The 17,299-nt window shown below is 37.2% G+C and overlaps 3 protein-coding genes across 3 annotated transcripts; 1 reads left to right on the top strand and 2 right to left on the bottom strand.

Moving 5' to 3' along the window:
• Positions 1-574: 574 nt before the first annotated feature.
• ciarta (circadian associated repressor of transcription a) lies at positions 575-5,099 on the bottom strand. Its single transcript, XM_056742104.1, has 6 exons — positions 4,880-5,099; positions 3,584-3,915; positions 2,891-2,966; positions 2,733-2,811; positions 2,478-2,637; positions 575-2,343 (listed from the first exon to the last, which is right to left on the bottom strand). Exons 2-6 carry the CDS (start codon positions 3,911-3,913, stop codon positions 1,906-1,908), a joined length of 1,083 nt encoding a protein of 360 aa, XP_056598082.1. The 5' UTR covers positions 3,914-3,915; positions 4,880-5,099; the 3' UTR covers positions 575-1,905.
• Positions 5,100-9,916: 4,817 nt separating this feature from the next.
• On the bottom strand, positions 9,917-11,242 carry mrps21 (mitochondrial ribosomal protein S21). Its single transcript, XM_056741719.1, has 2 exons — positions 11,103-11,242; positions 9,917-10,325 (listed from the first exon to the last, which is right to left on the bottom strand). The coding sequence occupies exons 1-2, from the start codon at positions 11,183-11,185 to the stop codon at positions 10,145-10,147; spliced, it is 264 nt and encodes an 87-aa protein (XP_056597697.1). The 5' UTR covers positions 11,186-11,242; the 3' UTR covers positions 9,917-10,144.
• Positions 11,243-12,004: 762 nt separating this feature from the next.
• crabp2b (cellular retinoic acid binding protein 2, b) lies at positions 12,005-15,850 on the top strand. The gene is made up of 4 exons (XM_056741581.1): positions 12,005-13,403; positions 14,097-14,275; positions 14,529-14,645; positions 15,531-15,850. Exons 1-4 carry the CDS (start codon positions 13,322-13,324, stop codon positions 15,579-15,581), a joined length of 429 nt encoding a protein of 142 aa, XP_056597559.1. The 5' UTR covers positions 12,005-13,321; the 3' UTR covers positions 15,582-15,850.
• Positions 15,851-17,299: the final 1,449 nt, after the last annotated feature.

The raw sequence follows: 17,299 nt of genomic DNA, 5'->3' as shown, positions 1-17,299 counted from the left end.
GTTTACGTCTTTCTCGTTGGCCCTCTTTTTTCTTTTTATGTATGTTGGCAATTCTTACATGTTCAGTGTCGGTTGAATTTGAACAAAAACACACTTCAGATATAAAAACATACGTGCTTAGAGGTATTGTGTCGTTTAAACATGAATTTGAAATATCTTTTTTGAACTTTGCAGTATTCATGATGTGCCAATAATGCATCTTTTTATTGTTTTGACCAGTTTAAAAAAATGTTTGCAACTGAATGCAAAAAATAACTTGTTTCATTGAGAGTTTGTGAGAATAGTGTCACTAGTTCAGAGAATGAAAAAAGGCAATTTTCCGTACAAAAAAAAAGTACATTCAGGAAAACTGAAATAATTGAGAAGTGGTCTTTTAATTTGTTATCATGGCTGAAGTAAAAAACAATATTCACTTTGTAATGCTTAAAACCTTAAGGAGACATCCAGCAGAGGTCAGACATGGACTTCCTGAGCAGGTGAGACTAGTCCTTTAATGCGGTTATGATTCTGGAATAAACAGGGAGATAAAATAAACTTGCTCTCAATAGATTCATAAACAAATACATAGACACACTTTGCAGAACATGGCAATGCAGGCCATACGAAACCTTTAATGATATTGAAAAGTCGAACATGTCTCTTTACAAGAAAAAATGTTTCGGATAAAGATCAAACGAGTACAAAGTATAAAAGTAATGCTTAACAGTCTGACAAGTGGTTGTATCCTGCAAAAAATATTACCATTCTTAAATAGAATTCCACATTTTTCACAATACATTATCATAAACTCTTTTCCCTTTTAGACCCAATCTCAATAGTGAGATTCCAACAGTATACGCTATATATATTGTATCTCATTCAACTGCACAATGACTTTACTACATAAGTCTCAAGTCGATATTCCCAGGACGTTTCTCATGCAAGATCTTCACGACACTTCTACTAAATACTGTCCTTTAATGTTAAAATAATTTCTACATCTCAACTCAAAATCCTCCAATAGCTATGCAGTGTGCTCTTTACAGTGCGTGACGTCACACAATGCTTTGATCCACAAAAATTCAAGACTCAAAATTCAAGCAAGACGGAACCAATTGTGCCGATGTCTTGTAATAAAACCTATAGATTTTGTAACAAACCTACGTATAATTAAAGTTTAACATGGAAGCAATACAAATGTGCAAACTGTTTTTGACAAGAATGTTTTCAATAAATTACCATTTGCGCTCTACAAACGATACGTTATACATCCAAGTATCACAACGTTTGATGTTCCCGAGACTTAAAAATCAGTCTTAATAAATATAATATAAAGTTTAGATAAAGGTCTACAGTCCACAATCCTGACTTCCTACGGGTCATTTTAAGGCCGTTTAAGTGAATTCACTGTCTTCAAGTAATGACCAAATAAATACAACTGTCTTGAGAATATCCAACATAATGCATTTTCCAATCATCCTGTGTCGAGGTGGATTTTTCATCCAGCTTAAAGAACACTCAGGTTCATCACAACACATATCAAGCTTCAGCACATTTTACCAGCAAATTATTTTGCATATGTCTGGCTTTTTTGGTTGGATGTTCTTTATAGGAGAGATATATGATATTGTGTTAAAATAGAAGGCAGTGCAGAAGAGTGGTTCATAACAGCGAATGTCAACACATCTGTAAGACACTGTTCTGGTCCTTTAGGACGTGTATAATCTTTCACAATACCACATGTGCATTTAAGTAGAAGAATGTAAAATCAGACTGTTATAAAATAACTGTTTCACTTTGTGAATGAGTGCCTGACCATCAACAGGCTTTAGAAAAGGCTAGTTCAATTGATTCATTCCCTTAGGCAAGGAAATTCCTTAACGCTTTGCGTGATAACATTTGTGATTAACTTTTTTGGTCCCCCTTTCACCGATTTACTACAGCTCTGTGTTGCAATAGCTGATCTCTTTCATCCACCTCCGAGTCTGCTGGTGAGTCGGAAGTAGGAGTTGTGGAGGACACTGAACAGTCTTGGGTACCAACATTGCTGCCATCTTTAGCTGAGGTTGGAATTACAAGCGGAGGTGGATTTCCTGTTGTTCTCGTTGCGGGGGCAACATTTAAGGAGTCTGTCTTCTGCTGTAGTGGGTGGACACTAACATTTTCAGCGAGTTCAAGTTCAGATGCCCTTTCCTTTCGAATTGCACAGATGCCGTTGTCATCTTCTAGGTCACTGGGGGTGGTTTCAGAGCTGCTGAGCCACGAGCTGGTGTCACCGAGGCTCTGTCCTCGTTCCTCCTCGTGAAAGCGCTTGCAGCTTGGCGAACTTTGCGATTCGGAATCTGACCAGCTCAATCTGCGTTTCTGTAAAGATATATATGGTGCAATTTAGAAGAATTGTGGATGCTCAAAAAAGACAAATGTTAAACCGAACCACCTCAAAATAATGCAAAGCATCAGTCGATTGGTGTAAATGTAGAAGTAAATCAGTTGTTTACCTTTACAGGAATATGCAACTGGTCCTGATTCCAACGTGGTTGAACCCTAGCCATAGGATTGTGGAGTGATGATGTTCCATCATGATGTTGTGGAATCACCTGAGGGAACCAGGCCTTCAACAACACCTCCAACTGTAGAATAGTCCCCATATATTTATCCCTATGGAAATACAAATGTACAAGACGTTTTATTACAAAATCCTGATGGACACAATCGGGAAAAGAGTTTGAAATATTTCAATTAAAAATAAATACCCGAGGTCAGGTTTCTGCAGAACCCCCAGAATCTTTCGTAGTCTCTCAACGGCCATGCTCTGCTGAAATGTGCTCAACCCTGCCAACATGGTGATTTTGAAATTAGAAACAAATTCAAGAGATGCGTTAAGCAATATTCAACTGTAGCCATAGCTTACCTTTTTCAAATCGACCAGTTTTCAATCCATTTAACAACTCCAGGAGAGGCCTGACATACCCATGCAGTTCTGAACACTATAAAAGACAGACTGGGTTAATAATCCAATAGTCATAGTAAAATGCACACACAAAGACACGACAGGCTGATTCAGGCACAGAAACTGCAAAGAGTATTTTAAGGAAGTCCACATTTAGTTTAAGGAGTACTTTTATCGCCTTATTCTCTGTTGTTAAAAACATTACGGCTATAATCAAAGTATGATAAAATCTTGTTTAATTTGCCATCTGATAAGAAAACTATTCTACATTTAAATACCCATAGACAGATTCTGGCTTTTATATAATGGAGTCAAAGTTTCTCCTGATCTTTCAACATAAAAGCCACATCAACAACATCAGGTTCTGTGAAAACACACTGTACCCTTAATAAATTTTGCTACAAAAATCAGCATTATAAAAAGCTCACGTTTAAACGACTATCCGGTGATCAGATACTTGGCCCACACAGTCACTCTGATGCAATAAGTAGGATGTAATTTGCATTACACCGTACCACAAATACAATTGGTACAATACATTTAAAAAAAAGGGATCATAGGAATGCTAAGGGTGTTTTTAACTTAATAAAACAATCAGAAAAAACTGCAATGTCAAAAGCTAAGAAGCAGAAGATATTTTCAAAGAAGACTCACTTTGCATGCAAATCTCAAATCTCCTTCCGTAGAAATCTTTGTTGTTGACGCGGAGCTCTGAACTGCCGGAGATACTGATGAACCTCCCAGACGTCCGTTTTCAACACAAACGTCTCCCTGATCCACAGACTCCAGAGGTGATTTTGAAGTTTGTTTGCTCCTTTTGCCCAAACGAGATTTTTTTGTAACAGGCAGACTGCAGGTGTACTCGCCCTCAGAGGAGAATATCTCAGATTCATCTTCCGTCTGGTCACTCTCACTGTACATGAGGCTGGCGGTGGATGAGAAGTCTTGCACTTGCCATTTGGAAGGGCTTACCGGTGACAGCATTACTAAGACGGACCAAAGAAAAGAGAGAAAGCTGATGGGTTTGAAATTCAAAGATTATGGCGTTCCCAAAACTACAAAAACACGCTTTGTCTATAAAGAAAGAAAACATGAGCCACAAATATGAATAAACAGCTGGTAATATATAGCGCGTTTGAAACAAATAAAGATTGATGTAAGAACATCCTAACACTGAATAGCACAGACAGAAGGATTAACGTTACTAAGATGTCGCAATAATTGTCCAGTTAAAAAAAAAAAAAACACTACCCATGAGGATCAGCACAATGTGTTCTGTACACTGGGTGAGACATTAAATAATCACTTACTGTGTAAAAAAAAGCAAGACAGTATTTTATGACCATTTTAATGTTATTCACATTGTAAACATCACTAGAAATCCGGATTTGGTAGTGAGCTTCTGAAACAAAGCCAGTGTAGTATTTCAAAATGTGGACATTTAGAGAGTTGAAGAAAACACTGGTCTACAGGGCACGCGGCACGTAAAAAACAACACGCTGGTCCATTAATAGAAATTGACTTTCACCAGATGGAGTGCTGGGTATATAGAGCGCTTCTGTACAGAAGAGGGGGAATATTTAGGAACGTTTAAAGACGACTTTTAATGTTATGTTGGCTTAGCTCTCGGACCATACGCACGTGTGACGTATAACATAAATCACAGTCATATTCGTCAAACTGTATAGCTAAATAGAGCATTGCGTAAAATCCTTTAAAATCAAATATAAACACGTGAACGCAAACAGCTGAAAAGTATAAGTTAAACCAAAACACGTTGTTTCTTATGAACGTTTTTTTAGGGATTTCGTGTCATTATACCGTCAAATGTGATTTTGTGACGGATTCAGATCGATGTTGTAATAACACACACGATGCGTAACATTTACAGTGACAGACAAACGAAGCATATTAAACTATGAATTATAAACGTGTAAAATATGTCCTCACCTTGTTGCTGGATCGTTTTTCGGGGTCGTTAAATTACCAAAACAACGTTCCTGCGCGATACCGTTAAGAACTAATGTAGTATTTGTATACCTGAAACTAACTAGTTTTTTGTAGTTTATTGCTTGAAAGACTGTGTCCCGATGTCGTGATCGTGTGAACTGCAGCGTTGGGATGTGTTTGGGTTTTATAATCTCTTACGTTCTGCTATCGCGTCACTTTACAGCGAGGGACAACATGTGAATCGCTACACGTGCTGGACAAAGGCCAAACAAGGCTGAGCTCCTATTGGGTAAACGATAAAGGCGGAATCGCCGATTGGTCGGAAAGTAGGACTAATCCCAAGCGTACCGCGCCGTGATTGGTGGGTAACGTCTGTTTGCTTGCCCCTGTCATTGCACGTGGCACTCGTGTGGAAGGCAGCTACTACAGTCATGTCAGACCCATTGAGAGAGAGAGTTGCGTCAACTCCTTTGACGCAAATGGAAGAGTTTTTCACAGCAATATGGCGGTTCACGGAGCCCACAGCCTCTCAATAGTTTTCTAGTTTGTGGTAACGCATTGACCTGCGGCTAAACAGAGCAATTGGGGTAAACGTTTAACCAACTGAACTACGTGTGTAGTTTAATGAATAGAAAATGAAAGAAATAAAGCATATAAAGATAAAAAGAACTTCCCGGAACTATCTGAAGGCTCCGTGAATCACGTGACGCGTTTAGATTTTGAACTTCCGTTGTCGCGACTCTCTCTCTGTCTCTACGGCTCTGAGTCATGTGAACTAGAAGACTAGAGCACATTTTGTGTATGGTGCTTATTGTTCCACCCAAGGAGGACCTGGAACAGTTTGTGTGATACAATACAAGTATCATTTTACTTTACGTGCCTGCGGTTATTAGAACAGACGGACGAGACAAAAGCTTTGAACAGTTTTTTAAAAACATTCAAACTTAACATTTATCTTATTTAGATTTAGAAGAAAAATAAAGAAAAGCAACAGGGGGTATTGAAATATAGAGAATACACGCTTTATTGCAGCTTTTTTGTTCGACTGGTTGTGATGTATTAATAATTATGCTTATTAAGTTCAGTGACTGATAAAAAAAGATAGGTCAAGTGAGGCTATTATGGGATGGTATCCCAGACAGGGCTTAAATGTGTCATGAATTAAGAAATACATTTTAACCTGAGCTTTTGTTACATAAAAGCTCATCGTATTCAAACGAACATCCTGTAAGCGTCAGATCTGAAGATGACCTTGTTACTGAAATGGCACCTTTTATTGACACCAGGCCCAGTGAACGCCAGGTCCTGGAATGTACCTATCAATGATGTCATTGATGGGTGAGCACACCCTCCACAGAAGAATACCAAGGACTACTTCTCTAGCCCCGCCCACTGTTTTGTGAATGACTCAAGCCGTGTACACATAGTAGCCTACATACTCCCGCATTTGTGATGATTGACAAACTGCTAACCATAGCGAAATATATTTCAGCTAAAGATTTGTTTTGTTGGTCAGTTTATGCTAAACCATCGAGACACGCTGCGTTGTGTTTTCGCTCTTTTGGAGTGTTCCCATGTTCGTTATTAATGAGCGCTTTAAGTATAACTGCTTTGGAACCGGATGTTCCAAACATGGTAAGAGGCGTTACATTTCCGTCACACGCTTGTAGTATAAAGCCAATCACTACGCACTGGTTAACTGGCCAATCATAACGCACCTCGCTTTCAGAAAAAAAGATAATATTCATTTTAGCCGTGTCATATCACCACTTAAAAATGTTATGGTTTGTTTTAGATGTAATGCAATGTGTTTACACAATTTAAGGTTCAAAATGGCACTATTTTTCTAAATACTGTGCATGTATGTATCTCCTCTTTGCCCCGCCTCCTTGAAACGCGCAGATTCTTAACAAACCTCATTGCTCTGAAAAGTGAGGTGTGCTATGATTGGCCAGTTAACCAGTGCGTAGTGATTTGGTCAAATACTAAAAAGTGTGTGACGGAAATGTAACGTCTCTTACTATATTTGAAACATCAGGTTCAAAAGCAATTGTACTGGGAGGAACGCCATTTTGTTTTCTTATTTTGCAGGTCTGGGTGAGCATTCGCTTTTAAATATAATGCATCTTTTATTCCGACACTTCAATTTTTGCAATTTTACGTGTCTTATACATGCATGGGCAACTTATTACACACCAAAGACACAGAAAAACACTTGCGCCATATGACCCCTTTTATAAATGGTTAGTTGTAGATTTTAAGATTTTTTGGTCTCAAGTGCGGCTACCCCCATATGTGGCTTCTTTCCCTGTTATTTTTATTTTGAGCGACCAAGCAACAAACATGCACTGTAAAACTTTGCTGTATTTTTGCAGCAGTTTTGCCAGTAACTTACTGTAGATTTGATTATAACTTCATATTTTTCTATTAGTACTGTTTTTAATTTGAATAACTTTACTTTAATCAGACTTTAATATTAAAAAGGATCAAGAGGATACTGGTCTCATTACTGGCATTACACTGCTACAAAATGTTTGTTTTGCTTTTTAGTAAAAGTATTTTAAACTTCTTAAATAAGGATAATTTACCTAACATGAAAAGTAACACAAGATATTAAGTCTTGTTTAATGAAAAAATATATACTAACTTAGGTAGGTTTATGCTTAAAACTAAATTGTAGCTGAAATCTACAGTAAGTTACTGGCAAACTTGCTGCAACACTACAGCAAAGTTTTGCAGTGTGCAACATATTGTGCAGCGCCTGGTTGTGGAAGAACACAGTCGCTTCCTTCGGATTCAGTTATTAGGATTGCGTGGTTGAAGTTTATTTTTAAAGACGATCCGGACTCAAAACCAGGGCTGAAAATAGCCTATTACTTATTGATTTTGATGTTTCTGAATATAAAAACCACGTGAACGTCATTAGTAGACCTCAGCAACAGTATAAAATAAAAAAGGCCAGTTCATGACACCTTTAAGACTAGTCTCAGACTAACTTAAATGTTAGAGGTGTCTTGACCGAAAACAATTTAACTGACATATCTTAGAATATAAAAGTGTGATTGTTTTGTATTGAGATGCACATCCGTAATGCTTATGGTAAGATAAATATTTTAAAACAACATAAATATCCTAATTTAACTAATTTAACTAAACCCTAGTCCTGGTTTAAAGTAATCCCTGTCCGAGAAACCGCCAATAGGAGTTAAGATCTCTTTCATTTAAAACAAATGAGCTTATGACTGTACCCCCAGTTGTCAGTCAATATTGTCCACTGTGATACACATTGTACCGGCAGCTTTTACAAGTTAAATGGTGATCAGAAGAACACTAAGTACTATTAACTATGAGAAGCTTTCCTAGGTCAGATTAATAAATAATGAGTCTGCAACAAACGTCCAGAATGTGCTGCCACTGCTGAATACTTTCTGTGTAAAATATTGAACAACAAGTTTTGTTATGTAAGTATTGAATCATGGTAGACCTTTTATAACTGTATTCTGCACCCTAAACCATACCTGAATTACATTTCGGTGCATATTGTTCTGGCTTTTATTCTCATAGTTTTAAATGTCTGTGCATATATTAACACTTTTAAATATTTATTCTGTCTACAAACATTTTAGTATTTTGTGTAACAGATATAACCTCTTTGGTGCATTTAGCAACTAATATTTTAGCATATAAAGACCTATGTTTAAGTTTATACTCACACTTTGTCAATCTTTAAACCAGTTTAGGCGTTCAAGGTCATTGACTCCAAATTCATCCAGTGCTGCCCATCTGTAGGCCAACATTCAGTCAAAATATGGGTCACGTGCTGAAACAGTCATGGGTGTGATTTATGTCCGACATTGTTCAAATAGTAAGAAGAGTTTAAACCGTGTGCATATGATGAAGCCAGAAAGACAGCAGAAACAAAAAAACATTTGAGCAGCCTCTTTACAGTAAATAAAAAACATTGGTAAGTTGTTTTAAAAATGTCTTTAAATATTATATATATATATATAAAATTTCATTTTAATTTTTTTATCTGCAGTTTAAAATGTACATATGTCTTACTAAAGATGCAAACAGGGTTTTGAGTACAGAATTGTTTAAAAAGAAAAAAACATAATAAATCTAAGTGAAGGGTTCTGTAACTACTTACAATCTAAAGTAACAGTTTACATTATTGTGACTAACATTGTTAAAAGAATTTACCATTATTAACAGGAGTACCAAGTCTTTCATTTTCAGCAGTTAGACTTGAACATAAACACGACCTCATAGAAAGTTCCACAGTTTATCTGCTTAGGGCGAAGGCACCGTCTGGAGTTATACATTCAACAGCCCATTCCTCATGTAACATATATCACACAAGAGACAAGCAGAGAGAAAAATATATGCAGGCACTACCGCCAAGTTCCTTCAAGTTAGCAAGTTAAAGTTGTGAGTTTATCTTTCGCCAGTTCGTTGACTAAAATGCATAATGTCCTTTCAAACCAAATAATTACAACACAGGATTTAAGGACTACCTTAAAATAAGCATCATATGTTTTGTATTCTTCTTCTATAGTTTGGTTATTTTAACTTATTTAAGGCCTTGCAGTGTATTCATGGTATACATTTTCAGAATGTGATCATCAGGCCCGGGGTATATCTTACAAAGTTGATACCTTTGGAAACATTGCGGAACAAGTTATTTGACAAAAGGTATTTGTCAAAAGCTATGATTATTTAGCATGGAGGCCAGAGAGTATTGTTTTTGTAGTATTGTTTAAAATGATTTGTTTTGAAAGACTTCACAATCACTTTTTATAATAGATCTTTAAACACAAACACTAATCCTCTCTTCCTTTGTGTGCATAGCCAGTAACAACTTGTCTACACTTACACTCCCTCTGCCGTAACTTTGTTTGTTTAAGGGTTTGCCACTTACATGGAAAAATACCTGGTATCTCAACAGTCTTTTAAATCTCTGCCATACTGATAAAATAAGCCAGCCTTAGATTGTTTGCATAAATCTCCAAATAGTGCAAAAACAACACTGAAGTATATTTTTATAAATGTACAGCTTTTAATTGTTGAGAACATACAATGGTTTAGTTAGCAGTTTTAAATGAGATGTACATAGGGTAGTGAAAAAACTCTGATGGCAATTGTGTAAATATTTGCTGAATGACGTCATGTTTCTGAATCTTCATCTTTGTAACTTAAATGATTTGATCAAAGGTGTCTCTGAGGCTGATCACAGTTTGTGACTCAATGTTTTTTGAAGTCATTTTAACACCCAAGCCATGGATCCGGTCTTTGTGTCCTTGATACGAAAGATATCTTTCGGGCCATCTCAGCATGGTAAATTCTCTTACAGTTCTCATAATTCTCTCTCTGCCTCTTGCGGCAGGGTTTTTCAAAGTATCTCCTGCGTTTCACCGATTCAATGATTCCATCCGAGGACAGCATTCTGCAGAGAATGAGAGATTGTAACTAAATGCCTCAAAACATCAAGAAATAATATACAACAGTTAATGGCATAGATACGTAAAATGTGTTATTTTTTGCAATAAAAATATTGTCAACAAGGTAGTGGAGTAAAATAAATTCACAACTACAGGTGGGATAGCGCCCTCTACAGATACAGTTGTGAACTTCTTTAAAATGGATTTTTAACATAAAGTGACCTAAACCGTTTGTCTATTTTTAAAGTAAATAAATATTTCATACAAATAAAAAGTAAAAATGACAACCTTTCAATATTCTTTAGAAACAATTTTAAAAGCGTACTTTAGAATCGTTTAAAACAGCTTATATTGGGTTCTTGTTGCTTGATTTTAGAGATGTATCATAAATTGGTTAATGTTTATCAGGCAACAATAGGACAACATGTTATTGACCTAGTCTCTATTAACAGAAATGAGTACAAGTTATATATTATTAATTACCGTTGTAATTGTAAACTGTTGGGGGTCCTGTTCAGATTATAATAAAATATCTAATAGATATTCAAGTTGTAAATCATTTCGTCAAAACAAATTGATGTTCTGTTATTGACTGGAAACTCATGAATTTATTTTAAATGCTTATTTTTGAAAGACTAGCTAACGTTACATCACATACCGATGACTTTTATTATGACATTGAATATGTCTCGTGCCGTCGGCTACCAGATATGAACAAACTGATAGGAAAAAAATATTAATTATAATTAAGCATTAATATCAATCAAACATCCGATCCGTACCTGCTAAGAGCGCCATACGCCGCATCGACGTTGCCATTTTGTACCATGACAGTCCGAGCAACGAAACGAAGGTGATTCGCCATGTTCGGCCCGTGTGACAGTCAATGTGCTCCGCCGGAAACATTCTCTGTTGAACGGTGAATGGATGGTTCCTGATCACACGCGCTGCAACCACTTGATATACATGGTTGAAACTCTAGATGGCGCCAAAATAATTTATAAAAATAACCACTTCATCGGTCATTTGAGAGGATGTCTTTTTTCGTGATTTCCATAGAAAAATAAAGATCTTATTTTTATTGTTGATTATAGTTCAACCTGATTTGCTCTCTATTTAATCTATAAAGGTGAATGATAAATCTATCAGTACTTTTTCAGTAGGCAGTGACATCCACGTTATATTTGTGATGTTTCGTTCTGCATATTGGTGCCGTATGCACTTAAGTCATCAATGGCTGTTATCACAGTATGGTCACGCATAGTTGACTATTTATGTAGAAAAGTCCCCCTCCTTCTCTGTCTTTCTCTTTCATACATGAATACCTGCTCATCTCCTGGATAATGGGGTCAGGATTAGGTGAGTGTGTGAGCAGGATCATTTTCTCATTCAAATTCAAGTAGCTTTATTGACTGGACCGCTTCAAAGACAGATGTGCTGCTATGGAAAGCGTTTAAGGAAAGGCAAAGAAAACAACTTGAACTTTTGCCACGGCCTCCATTTTGGGTTCTGATTCCCAAACGCAGGATCCCTCTTCTCTCTTTCTTTGTCCCCGTTCACTTTTCCTCTCTTCCATTTCCAGGGATATCATTTCTAGGCAGACTTGTTGAAATGTTTTCGATGGGGAGGGGGAGAATGGGGGCAAAATGGGAGAGAAAGAGACGGGCGGGGAGCCGGTCAGGAATCGGTTGGTAATTACCTCCGAGCATTTGGAAGAGAGGATGTGGTTTCAGTTTACACTGCCTCATTCTTTTTCTTCTCCCTTTGGTCCCTTTTGGCCACTCAAACACTCCATTTGCTTTTCGTCTCTTCACCGTCTCCTTCGTGCCATTTGCATGAGGAATGTGAACAAAAGGAACAAAATGAAGTGAGGCAGATTACAAACAGCGAACATTAACAAAGTGACAGGACACTTTTTTCCAAAGCAATTTATGGGGCATTAAAGTAATACATTTTGTCTCTGCATTGCTAACCATAGCTCTGACAGTTGAGTTGTAAACATGATGTGCTTAATATGTCATGTTTTTCCATTACGACTCAAATAATTGAACCAAATATAACTGGGCAATGTGATAAAATGAATCAGGAAAAACAATACCTTCCCATCCTAAAGCTGTGTTTGTGCCACCAATAGTTAATGTGTTCTGGCTACAGTAATGACACCACTTGCCCAAGTCCCTAACATTTACCTCATCGATTTCTCTTTTACATCAGACATGGTTTTAGGTCAATGTAAACGACAGACAGATGTAGTATTTTTTGTTATGTTGTTCACAGTATGAACATTCAACTAATATATTATGTCATGTTTGATTGAAATTTGTCTAATGTGTGTAAATGCAAAGTCAAATTCTGTGTATTGAGAGAAGATTTGCAGCTGTGTTATATACTACTAATAAAGCTCAAGGTCAACAATGATGCTTTTGTTTGCATGTTCAAAAAGGGGTCCAGATAACACGAGTTTTCCTTGTGCTTTTCATAATTTAATTTTTTGAACAAATGTTCTTTGACAAAAAAGCAGAAAATGCAATAATATTCCTTTGGCAGAAGCTTTTATCCAAAGAGACCCACCATGCATTCACATCTTACCTTAACATGTCCCCTGGGAATCAACTTGGCATCTAAAAATATTTATTTAAATGTGGAGAAAAGGCTGTGCTGCTCTTGAGAAATTAGGACTGTAAGTTTGCTTTAATAAAAGCGTTTGGGAATGACCATATGACCCCATAGATCAGAGTCTTCATTATGCTGATGGGGGTCTTGTCCTACATGATTGTTAAATCTTTACTGTAACCACATGGTGCGCTTACGGGCCGCCCATTAAAACCGCAGGGACGCAAACGCACAGGATTGGAGGACACGAGCGCACATTTCCACGCAGAGAGAATAGAGAAAGAGACAGCCGGCAGATGAGAGGTCAGTCGAAGACGGGTTGTTGAAACAAATATATACATACAAACACAATAGAGAAGACAAACGTTCGTAAGCTGCGAAGTCAAACATGGAGGCAACGCTCGCCGACTTTTCTGGCTCCTGGAAGATGAAAAGTTCAGAAAACTTCGAGGAGTTGTTGAAAGCGCTCGGTAAGTTTGAATCATGTTTTTTGTGGTTTTGTGTATATATGTTTATTTATTTATTGTAATTGTATGAGCAAAATGATGCATTGATAAAAACTTGCATGAAAGTGTCTTCCTTATGCAAAGATGCAAGTAACCCACGCTTATTGTGAACATACTTACATTTTAGATCTATGTGCATCACCTTCATCTTCTCAGTTAACATCTATCTACCTAACTAGACTAAAACTGTTTGATCAAGATAATGAAACAGCAAGCAAAGGTTAACTTTTATTATTTGAACCATCCACATACCCAGGTCGGGTCACACACTCAGTATGACTATTATCCTGCTGTATGGAAAGCTGCATGAAGAGATGTTCTGCTTCACTTCCTCATAGGATTGTGATTAGCCTGACAAACCCTGATACGGGCCCCTTGGCCAGCCGTTGGGTTCTGTAGACACACCGTTCCACGACCCCCAATTACATGCTCCAGGGGAGTTTATTCAGACACCCTAAATAGGATACAGACTTCACTGTTTTGTGTAAATGTTTACCAAGAGATATACATTTCTTTGGCCAGAAGTTACATTGGGCTGCCTGATTTCAATTGCAACGCATTCCAGATTGGACACGCTCATTAAAGACAGGATATTGGCCATTGGCTAAATGGCTTTGATCGTTGTTCTGATAAATAACCTTTTCTTTTCTTCTATAGGCGTAAATGTCTTTCTGAGGAAAATTGCAGTCGCGGCCGCCTCCAAACCAGCTGTTGAAATTACACAGCAGGGAGAAAGCCTCTCCATTCAGACTTCTACTAGCGTGCGGACCACTCACGTCTCCTTTACAGTGGGCCAGTCCTTCAACGAGACCACAGTAGATGGACGTCCATGCACTGTAATGTCATGTAGATTTACATTTATTCATTTCATTCCAGGACTTCATATGTTTCTCTCTGTTTAAATTGTTACATACTACATTATAAATATTACCTTTTCTAATAACATATTGTATGTGTCAATATAGGCTACACCTTTACGTATTTATATAACATGTACATAATGTCTATACATCATTTTACTTTCACTATATGGTAAGAAAGTAATAGCCTTGCTCTTGGCCTTGTATGACCCTTTCAATTTCCCCTCAGAGTTTTCCGAAATGGGAGACGGACAGTAAGATAACATGTGAGCAGACGCTGCAGAAGGGGGAGGGCCCTGAGACATCATGGATGCGTGAGCTGACCAATGACGGACAGATGATATTGGTATGGGAAAGTGTATTTTAAACATTTTGTTTAAACCCTATTGCAACCCTATAATACAGCTCATGATCAGTCTAATGGGCATCTTGAAATGGTCAAAACTGAACACTAATCAAGTTTACCTTATTAACTTTTGCTTATTAAGCTTTTATTTAAAGGTCCAGTGTGTGTTTTCGGAGGATCTATAGACAGACATTTTGTTAAAACATTATCTCTGCAAAGAAACGAAATCGTAGCCCCGTGTCAGCCACAGAAGTGCTCCGAAAGGGAGGGGTTGAGTGATTCGTTGGTTGCAATTCGCAAAGTCCCCTCTAGTTGCCGCAAAATTTTACACACTGGACTTTTAAAATATAAAATTAAAAATGAATGACTAAGCTTCTTAGGTTGTGTTGAAAGGCATAAAATGACTGTGATCGTAATATCTTAATAATCTCCAATTAAGATCTGCAACGTTTAGCTTCTCTACCTTTGCTATTAGACCAGCTCAATTATGTATGAAGGACATAATCATTATAGGACATGTTCATTCAAACATCTCATCCTTTGAGTAGTTGAGTAGGTGGCATGACTTGATCACTACTGGCAGTAAGAAAAGTTCTCAGATTGGCCTCTTTAACATTATTGTAAACTTGCATTTATGCCATTTACAGCGAACATGTTCCTGAGGTCTTTGATTTTGTTCTTAGTTGTTATTTTACAACAGACACCAGTAGTGCATTGTAGGAAATTAAAAAGACACAGCTTTGCTTGGAATCTATGCTATTTTAAGTATGTGAATATTGAGCATGCTAAGATGTTTATGCACACAATTGTTCAAATTAATTGAATATACATCTTAAATTGTTTAATGTTTCTTTTTAAATATCTTAATGTTTGTGTATTTTGCAGACTATGAGAGCTGGTGATGTTGTCTGTACCCGTGTGTATGAACGAGACTAAAGGATCTTTACTCCACAGCTTATTCCACAGCGATAATAATTGTGTTATAACAGTGTTATAATCTGCTATTGTTTATCATCGTACAAAAGCCTTTTCATTCCACTTTTAAGAGCAGCTTTTTTGCATGTTTAACTTGATCTGTGTGTGACAGAGATGTAGAGAAAGAGTTTAAAGGATAAGGGTGCTACTGGTCTGTGTCGAGTTCCAGTCAGTGTTTATCTGACTAGCGAATATATTAGAAAACTGTATTTATTGTTGTTGTCTGTGCATTTTCTCGCAGTTTCATGTATATGCCACAATGTGGTTTTTCAATCAACAAAATATTGGCATTAATAAACCTTTATACATATGAACGAATAGTATTTTCTGTGAAATAAATCATCTCTTAAAAAATGTGTCAGTCAATAAGCCATGAATGTTTTTATTCTATTACCTTGTATTACCCTTTGTGCAGCAGTGAGTAAATGACTTCAAAGCTAAAACACATGGACTAAAAGTCTTGAAACTCAAGAAAAATTTAAAACTCATGTGCATACCTCTTTCCTCATAATACCTTCTTCTTTCTTTATAAAACACTTTGATACTGAACTCCCTTGCACTTTTCCACTCGCTTTCTGCTTCATTCCCTCTATTGAAAGTGTTCTTTGTCTGTTCTCACTTCTCTCTCCCCATCCAAACACGCTCAGTTCTGAATGGCCCTATATGAGTTTGTCATGAGTGCACCTCAGTTCTGAAAAAAATCCTGGCATGCGCTAAGGGGAAGAGGGAGAGGTATGGAAAGAGTGAGCAAATGCTAGAAAGATAAATACTTTCATATTTCGAAGGAGTTATATTCCCTCTGCTTCCTATACCATCTGAAACTACTTAACGCATGTGGTCAGAGAGAAAGTCTTGTGTCTCTTTCTCTGTGTACTTCTGTAGCCAGTGTAATGAGGTTAGATGTTCTAGGACACATTCATCTTCAAGTTCATGTAAATAATACATTGAAGACTTCTGATGTGAAGTTCCTTTCTTGTACAACATATTTTTACAACTTTTCCTGTCTTTCCTTGTTCCATTGAGAGAAACACATGCAGAGTTTTTTAAGCCCATGATGAATTTTCCAGGTTTGCAAAGAGCAGAAAACGGTTTCAAGATTACACATAATTTCCTGTTAAAAGTGTTACAAATGTAACCCTGTAAGGTGTATTTAAGGTTGTGGATAGTTTTGGACAAAAATCTACTCGCTTTTTCATTTTAATCACATGCGCTTCCAGAAAACAAGACATTCTTTGAACCATTTGGACATCGTCAGCTTTTATTTCTTCCATCTGTATGTCTAGGCTCATTTTCACGAATCAATTTCCAATTTCGAGAACATGCCAAAGTTTTCTTTGACTCAAGTTCACTTCTGCTGTGATGCCTGGCGTGTTAAATGCTAACTTTGTTAACAACTTCAAGATTACATCGTGGAGCCGCTAGAAAAGGGTCATCGGATATTTACAACGTGTTAAACTTTGGTCTCGAGTGGTTTAAGCCTATATTGTGGTGGTACACGCTAAATGAGGCCCAGATCCTTATTTCTACTCTTCTTTAATTGAGAACATACCACTGGGAAACGGGGGCAAACCCACAAACCAACGCAGTCTATTGAAGCTCCCTCCATCCCTGCTGGTTGCCTTGGCAACTCTCTAGTATCTCATGTCAGCTCATTCCACAGGCAGTGATGTCATGGGGCC

The sequence above is a fragment of the Triplophysa dalaica genome, chromosome 25, assembly GCF_015846415.1.
Source record: "Triplophysa dalaica isolate WHDGS20190420 chromosome 25, ASM1584641v1, whole genome shotgun sequence".
Taxonomy (NCBI): Eukaryota; Metazoa; Chordata; class Actinopteri; order Cypriniformes; family Nemacheilidae; genus Triplophysa; species Triplophysa dalaica.
This window is presented reverse-complemented; position numbering and strand designations above follow the sequence as displayed.

Excerpts from the sequence above, each read along its gene's own strand:
- ciarta (XM_056742104.1), bottom strand. The coding sequence starts at position 3,913 with ATGCTGTCACCGGTAAGCCCTTCCAAATGGCAAGTGCAAGACTTCTCA. Across the intron at positions 2,967-3,583 it reads ATTTGAGATTTGCATGCAAA|TGTTCAGAACTGCATGGGTA; the intron begins GTGAGTCTTCTT and ends TGTCTTTTATAG. Across the intron at positions 2,344-2,477 it reads AGTTGCATATTCCTGTAAAG|AAACGCAGATTGAGCTGGTC; the intron begins GTAAACAACTGA and ends ATATCTTTACAG.
- mrps21 (XM_056741719.1), bottom strand. The coding sequence starts at position 11,185 with ATGGCGAATCACCTTCGTTTCGTTGCTCGGACTGTCATGGTACAAAAT. Across the intron at positions 10,326-11,102 it reads GCGTATGGCGCTCTTAGCAG|AATGCTGTCCTCGGATGGAA; the intron begins GTACGGATCGGA and ends CATTCTCTGCAG.
- crabp2b (XM_056741581.1), top strand. The coding sequence starts at position 13,322 with ATGGAGGCAACGCTCGCCGACTTTTCTGGCTCCTGGAAGATGAAAAGT. Across the intron at positions 14,276-14,528 it reads TAGATGGACGTCCATGCACT|AGTTTTCCGAAATGGGAGAC; the intron begins GTAATGTCATGT and ends ATTTCCCCTCAG. Across the intron at positions 14,646-15,530 it reads ATGACGGACAGATGATATTG|ACTATGAGAGCTGGTGATGT; the intron begins GTATGGGAAAGT and ends TGTATTTTGCAG.